The sequence below is a fragment of the Fistularia commersonii genome, chromosome 33, assembly GCF_037954325.1.
Source record: "Fistularia commersonii isolate RoL2024-O1a breed Wild chromosome 33, RoL_Fcom_v1.0, whole genome shotgun sequence".
Taxonomy (NCBI): Eukaryota; Metazoa; Chordata; class Actinopteri; order Syngnathiformes; family Fistulariidae; genus Fistularia; species Fistularia commersonii.
Genome location: NC_141316.1, coordinates 11,194,773 through 11,202,272, shown reverse-complemented (window position 1 = coordinate 11,202,272; position 7,500 = coordinate 11,194,773). Strand labels below are relative to the sequence as shown.

The following is a 7,500-nucleotide window of genomic DNA, read 5'->3' as shown; positions in this document are numbered from 1 at the left end:
GGCTTTTGTTGGTGAGCTTGATGTGTCCCATGAAGGTGGTGGCTCCATGTGAGGGTGGAGCTTGATCGATAGCAGTCTGGCGAGGAGTCCACACCCCTCTGATGGCCACAGCTTGGAGGAGGGTGGAGGTCGATGGGAAAGCCAAGGTTTGATACCACAGCAAGGTCACAGTCCCAGGAGTGGCTTTTACCGAGGACTGCAAAGCTTTCAGCCGGTCTTGCTGCCAGCAATGTTTTATTGAGTGGCTTTTATCAGGGTCAGCTTCAGAGTGTGTGTGTGTGTGTGTGTGTGTGTGTGTGTGTGTGTGTCTTCTAGCCCCAGACCAGGGCCCACGCCGCCAGCAGACGCAGGCACACTGAGTGTCTGCGGTGGTGTTGTGTTCACCAAGAGATGTGTGGGGCGTCACCCTGGTCCACGGTGAAGACCGGCTCCTGCGTCCTCACCTCCTGCAGCAGCGATCCAGCTTTGTTCCAAGCACAAGTTCTAGGGAGACATGTTCCAGCTGGGAATTCTTGTTCCGTTTTCTGCAAATGTGGCGTCTCCTCCACCTCCAGCCGTGCACGTGGTCCTCCACAGACCGGCCCTTCCACTCCAGTGATGGCGGCGCCACCCAAACCCAGGGCCCAGAACGCCCCGGTGGAGTGGACGGCTTTCCTCGTGGGAGCGGAGACGGTTATCGGTTTTGTTCCAAAGGTACGGCTTGTGGACGAGTGGACGAGGACGCCGGTTTCAGACGTGGACGTCCAGAACCAGCTGTGGCCTTCAGGACAGACAGACACGTCTGTCTATCCTGAAGGCCCGCCAACCATCTCACCACGTCCACGTGGGTATTTCACCGCTCTATCGTCCGGTCAAAGTGACACCCCATCCGGTTATGACGGGTCTTCAAGTCAAAGAACATTCGGCGTGCCGTATCCTAGCAACGGGTGGGTTTGAAAGGGGGACCTTGCAGGTTCTGAGTTTGCAGAGGCACCACAGCCCTTCTTTCAGTCAACTACATTTACCAGGGTTTCTAAAGACAGAAGGACAACGCACACGTTGACCTACAACCCCTGCCCGAACCTGCTGGCCGTGACAACCAGAGAAGAAGCGCTCACACATTGAGACCAGCGTCGTCCAGGGGTTGCTTCCATGAGTCACACTCACCTGAAGGTACCTGAGAAATGATGTGATGTTCCTCAGAGTCTGAACCCTGCCGGGTTCTGTCTGGTCTGCTTCTGGTCTAAACAGTCGTGTTGTGGAACGGCAGCAGAGGGCAGAAGGACGGCCCTTAAAGCACGGAAAACAGCAGAACGTTCAAATCTTTGTTTACTAAACAAATATGGAAAACTTCAACAGCGACCAGGAAAAAAATACCCAATAACAGAATCTGCCAAAAGTAGAATTTTAAAACGCCCGAAATCCAATTCAAATCAGGAGCTTCACACATTGGAGATGTTTCTACGGCTCAGGAGTGTATTCTGTCCGACTCTTCCTCGGCTCTCTGGAAAACGCGGCGTCGGTTTCTGCGCCGGAGATCCTCCTCGGCCGAGGGCAGGGAGGTGTCCGTCCAGCAGAGCGTCTCCCCAGACCTGGACTAATAGGGCGTCTTGGTGCAGTGCCTCCTCATGTGGACCCCCAGGTTGCCTTTCTGTGCGAAGGACTTGTGGCAGCGGTGGCAGCGGTAGGGTTTCTCCCCCGTGTGGATCCTCGTGTGGTTGACCAGGTCTGACTTCTGGCAGAAGTTGCGTCCGCAGAAGTGGCAGCGGTAGGGCGTGTCATCGGCGTGGATCTTCACGTGGCGGATCAGGGTCTTGGTCAGAGAGAAGCACTTGCTACAGCAGGGGCACTTGTAGGGTTTCCGCGACGGCCCGGCCTGGACTTTGAGGGGCGGCGCGGACGCCCTCGGCAGCTTGGCTTCCACCTCAGCTGCTGCCGCTCCTTCCTCCGCTGAGCTCTCAGATTTGATGAAAGGGACTTGGACTGAAGAGTCTATGACTTCAGCTTGGACCTGGAAGAGACAGAGGGGCTGCAGGGCCTCCTGTTCAAGTTCGGTCTTGATGCGGAGACCCCGCTCCCCCTCCAGGGTGCCGGGAGGCGTGAGCGCCAAGGTCTCCTGACTCTTGCCGGGCTCCACGCTGTCCTCGTAGACCTGGTCCTGGAGCGGCGGGGAGCCGCCGTGGACCCTGCGGTGGACGATGAAGTCGGCCCTGTGGTGGAAGAGGAGCTGGCAGAGCTGGCAGCGGTAGGACGACGGTCCCTCCTCCTCCGGGTGCCTCCTGAAGTGTCGCATCATGGCCTTTTTCGAGGAGAAGGCGGCTGCACAAACGGGACACTTGAACGGCTTCTTCGGGGTCACGTCGGGCTCCTGCTTCAAACCCTCGCGGTCGTCGACACCCGCGTGTCGGCCGGCGGCAGGAGAACCGGACGTGGACCTTTCAGGGTCCCCCCAGCACGAGTCGGCCGCAGGCAGTGAAGGTTTCACCTCCGGGAAGCAGGTCTGCGCCGAGTCTGAGGAAGAGCAGGGACACGAAGCACAGCTTCCATCAGGAGATCTTGGGACAGATCAGATAAGATCAGATCAGATAAGAACAACTTTATTAATCCCGAAGGAAATTGTTGTGCCAGAGTTACAGAAAATATAACAGTAATAAATAATAATAAGAAAAAGGCAGAATTAGAAATAAAAATAAACTATAAAGTGTCTAAGTGAAACTATAAAGTGTCTTAGTAAACAAGTGATAAAACTATAAGTGTCTTAGTAACAAGTGAGGTAAGGAGTGCACAATAGTATGATAGAAGGAAAAATTGTAGTGTAGCTGTTATGAAATGAAATATTGCACAGTTCGGAATATTGCACAGATCACTGGCACACCAGCACTTTCACTTTCCACTTTCACAATCTGGGATGAGGCCTTCACCTCCACCTACTTCTGCTCCTATCACCTGTCACTTGCAGTGGACCCGCCCGTGAAGGATTCACTGGAGAACCTGTGCCGGGGCTCCCAAGTACAGACCCCAAAAATAGGCCCGTGACCCTCTGAGCAGACCTCATTCAGAGACCTTCAACTTGTCCAAGTCATCGTCTACTTCCTGTTTGGGTTTGATATCTACTGACAGGAGACGCCGCCATCTGCAGCCTCTGGATGCACTGCATAGATGTTAGGACTCAATCTAAGGAACGTACAAGGGTATAACACCGTATCAATAATTCATTATTGAGTGAGTGTGAGTTCTGTAACCAGTGCTTGAGCACACAGCAAGGGATGTAAAGATGCAGCCAAGCTCAAGTCTCACACTCTCTCGCACGCAAACACACACACACACACACGCACGCACACACACACACACACACACACACACACACACACACACACACACACACACACACACACACACACACACACACACACACACACACACACACACACACACACACACAATGTGGATGTAGAAAGCATGACAGCATCACAAAGCCTTGCAGATCCCTGTATTCCTCCAGTTTTCCTTATTAGGTTTCCTTCTTGTGTTTCATATTCATGGAGAAGCTAATAGATGTTCCACCAGGTGGTGCTGCTGGATGACAGCTGAGTGCACACCTGGCAGAATTTAACTTTAACTTCCTAGAAGTTAAAGTCTAAAATCAGACTTTTTAATTCCTCTTCCTTAAGCCGAAGGGAATATTCCAATCTTTGTACTTTTTAAGACCTTAAAACACTTGGTAGCCTTAACTTTTACACTTTATATTTATTGTATTTCTTATTCTCCCTCCTTCCTACTATTATCAATTATTGTTATGTTTTAATTGAAACTCTGGCACAACAATTTCTTTCAGGATACATAAAGCTGTTCTTATCTTATCTAGAAGAAGCCGGAGGTGTGTTGTCCCGGACCTGACTCCGAAGGTAGCCGGACAAACTCTCAGACACCCTTTGGCTGATGCACGTTTCCTGACAGGAGGAGAAGGTTGTCTACCATCGGTTTCACTGACTGGAGAGCTCATGTGTTTGAGCCATGGTCCTTCAAGAAGGACCTACAAATCACCATATGCATTGTAGAATTCCCATTCCTTTCGCATTTAGCTATACATAGAGCACAACGTCAAGCGCTACAAGCCCTTCATGGATGGACCATGAGCAGAAGGTCAGGGGAGCAGTTAGGGGTTCAGTGTCTTGCACTGGAGGACGTATTAGGACGACCACGCCGCCCCCATAACCTTATTCTAACATGATTATCTACTGAAGTGAGATGTTGTATGGTTCCTCACAGAATCCTCTGGCCGCGGTCCCTCTTAAAGCAAACCAGTGCACCTCTGGGTCGAGTCGACCTGAGACACTTACCTCGTGTTCTGCTCATCAACATTTAAAGACCGTTCTTTTAAATGTAGGAGGATCATTCCATGTGTGCACGATCTCTCTACGAGAGGACAAGCGAACATCGACAGCCAGCCTGGTGAACCGCAAGCTGAGATCTTGTCAGTTCAACTACATTGCTACATTGGGAGTTTTGTGTGTGTGTGTGTGTGTGTGTGTGTGTGTGTGTGTGTGTGTGTGTGTGTGATACATTTTAAATAGAGGAGGGGATGGAGACAGTGTCATCATGTGTCTGCAGGTCGCTCAGTCTGGGAGGTGTTTCCGTGACCTCTGACCTGGGTCATGAGACTTGACCTCCAGCGCTGAGGGTGAACTTGACACTTCCTCCTCGTACTCCACAATGGTCCTCTCTGCGATCCTCAGGATCTCCTCAGCTGCTGCAGACAAACACTGGTGGATCAGGACCCTCAGGATCTCCATCTTGGTTTCCTTCATCATGGCTGCGTGTTCTCCACGGAGCCCGCCGAGGGGCCCTTCACAGGAAGACATCCTGCTCCCGGTCGGGTCTTCAAATCCGTCCTGCCTTCGTCCGCCAACAGAACATCCTGGAGAGCCCGCAGACCTGACAGACATGAAGACAAACCACAGCTCAGGGTGGACTTATGGGTCAGACTCCACGTGAACCTCTGATTCAGGAGCTGCATCACACGAAACCCAAAGGCAGACACAGATGTCGCCCAGATGGAAAAGCCACTCCTTCAGTGAACCCACACCGGATCCAGGGAGGGGGAACACGGTGTTTCAGTCCACAGAGCCCGAGACGCTGGAGCTCAGCAGTAGAACACATCTCACCACCGTTCTGATCCACAGCACTCAGACCCGAGAAGAACTGTCACATTCTACCGAAGCCGGAGTGGACCACCCGAGAAGAGGGTTCTGTGGAGTCTTACTAGGTTCGGATGGTCCAGGAGGAGGGCTACTTACCTTTACCAACAAACGGATCAAAGACAGAGAGGTGTCCCAATAAAGCATTTCCATACAATGAGCTGTTTCAGAAGAATTTGACGACTCCAGACGGAACTCCGTCCCCAAAAAGCACCTACCCGTCGGCGCAGTGGCTCCTCTGTCAACGGCGGACGGCGCAGCGAGCTGGAGCCCGGTAGTGCTAGCCGGAGCCCAGGAGAGCTAACTGTAGCCTAGGGTAGCTAGCTGGAGCCCAGGAGAGCTAACTGTAGCCTAGGGTAGCTAGCTGGAGCCCAGGAGAGCTAACTGTAGCCCAGGGTAGCTAGCTGGAGCCCAGGGGAGCTAACTGTAGCCCAAGGTGGCTAGCTGTAGTCCTGCTGAGCTAGCTGTACCAAGGGGAGCTAGCCGGAGCCCAGGAGAGCTAGCTGTAGCCCAGGGTGGCTGGCTGTAGTCCTGTGGAGTTAGCTGTAGCCCGGGAGAGCTAACTGTAGCCCAGGGTGGCTAGCTGGAGCCCAGGAGAGCTAGCTGTGCCCAGGGGAGTCGGCTGTAACCCGGGAGAGCTAGCTGCAGCCCAGAGTAGCTAGCTGTAGCCTAGGAGAGCTAGCTGTAGCCGGAGGATTCAGCTGTAGCCCAGGGATGCTAGCTGTCGGCTGGATAAGTTAGCTGTAGCTCAGAAGAGTTAGCTTTAGCAAAGGGGCGCTAGCAGACGCACAGAGTGGCTAATGTTAGCAGGCTGTCCAGGAGCCAGCGGGCTAGAGGCAGGTGGCGGGCTTGAAACGTCCGACAGCGCAGCCTCCCTCGGGCTGAAGGACGGACTCGTACGCTCCGAGACGCCGGGGAGTCCGACCCCGACCAGGCTCGGTGTAAACATACGGCAGGGCGAGAGAAGTGATGCTAAAAACATAGCACGCAAACACAACTCCCGTTTCAAGCGTGCGTGTACCTTCTTCGGGTGCCGTTGACGCTGTTACTGTCCGGTGAGGCGTCACTACCGCCCCCCTCAGGACCTCCAGCGCCCGCACGTCCACCCGGTGTGCTGGGTCTCCTGGGTCTCCTGGGTCTCCTGAGTCTCCTGGGTCTCCTGAGTCTCCTGGGTCTCCTGCGTCTCCCTAACCCTCTCTGGACTGATGACTCTCTCGTTTAATCCACTTGTGGTGAATCTTGGGAAGAAGCCGAGGCTAAAATGATCATTTAACTTTCGAAATAAACGGTTTCGCTTGAAATTTAAAGGAGCGTCTCATCACCGTGGCTCCTCCCTTGGCGATGGACCGTGAAGATCTGCCGCACGTGAAGGCTTCTGCTGGATGTTGACGCCGTTCACCTTCCTCCTGGAGATCCATCTACTCGACGTTGAGAGTTGTGCTCCGGGTGCGACGGTCTGCTGTACTCTCAGATGCAGGGCAGAGCTCAGATTACCACCTGCCTACAGTTGTACTTTCAACGCCCAGAGAAGTCTAGATCTTTACTCTTTACCTTCACAAGACCCTCTGTTGCTTGAGTTCTGAGACCAATTCCACAACCTGTTGGGAAATTATGGCCTTCTTCATTTAAGCTTTGCCCGCCGGTGTGCGTGTGTGTCTAAAAACGTGTTTTAGTCTCTGCCGCCTGGGCCTGGACAGGAAAAGAGCTTCTCCATCTCAGTGGGGTTTGTCCTGGTTAGATATGGATCACAACAGTTCCCTTGTTGGGCAGGAGGTGACGCCATTGGCCTCCCTTTGGTTCTTCCAGCGAGCAGCTGCACAATCACACCTTTGCATGGTTTCAGGGTCTCAGTGAACCCCACGGTTGCCACGGACTCTGATCTACTAAAAACACAACTACAATGACCCTGACCCTTAAGAATAACGACAGAAGATCCAGACCTGAGGGAAACGTGACGACAGACGGGTGACTGGCTGGGATTCTGGCCAAAACAGGGACGGCGACCGTAACCGTCAGGCCTCCTCGTGCCGACATCTGTCAAAGCGGCAGATCACTTTGGGTTCTTTGCCGGTTTATTTCTGGCAGCCAATCAGAAGGTGAGCTTCTCCCCGGCCTGATCTGGACAGAGTTAATGATGTTGTTTTTGTCTGCGCTGCCGCGGCGTGTACTTTCAATGGCTGTGGGCTCCGACTTGGCAGAAAAGCCCGGGGCCTGTTGATTTTCCTGGCGGCGAGCCTGCGGCCCCAAACCGCCGTGCAAACAGGAGCGGCGGCCGGCCCGCGGCGCGGCGCGGCGACACGCCTGCCCGTTCCTGTTGTTGCGG

The 7,500-nt window shown here is 53.6% G+C and overlaps 1 protein-coding gene across 2 annotated transcripts; it reads right to left on the bottom strand.

The window, feature by feature from the left end:
- Positions 1–1,291: 1,291 nt before the first annotated feature.
- LOC147215089 (uncharacterized) lies at positions 1,292–6,283 on the bottom strand. 2 transcript variants are annotated; one of them, XM_086140853.1, is made up of 3 exons: positions 6,199–6,283; positions 4,628–4,914; positions 1,292–2,490 (listed from the first exon to the last, which is right to left on the bottom strand). In XM_086140853.1, the coding sequence occupies exons 2-3, from the start codon at positions 4,839–4,841 to the stop codon at positions 1,577–1,579; spliced, it is 1,128 nt and encodes a 375-aa protein (XP_085996979.1). In that variant the 5' UTR covers positions 4,842–4,914; positions 6,199–6,283; the 3' UTR covers positions 1,292–1,576. The 2 variants fall into 2 exon arrangements, with proteins under 2 accessions (XP_085996979.1, XP_085996978.1); XM_086140852.1 differs by having other exon boundaries at positions 5,396–6,231.
- Positions 6,284–7,500: the final 1,217 nt, after the last annotated feature.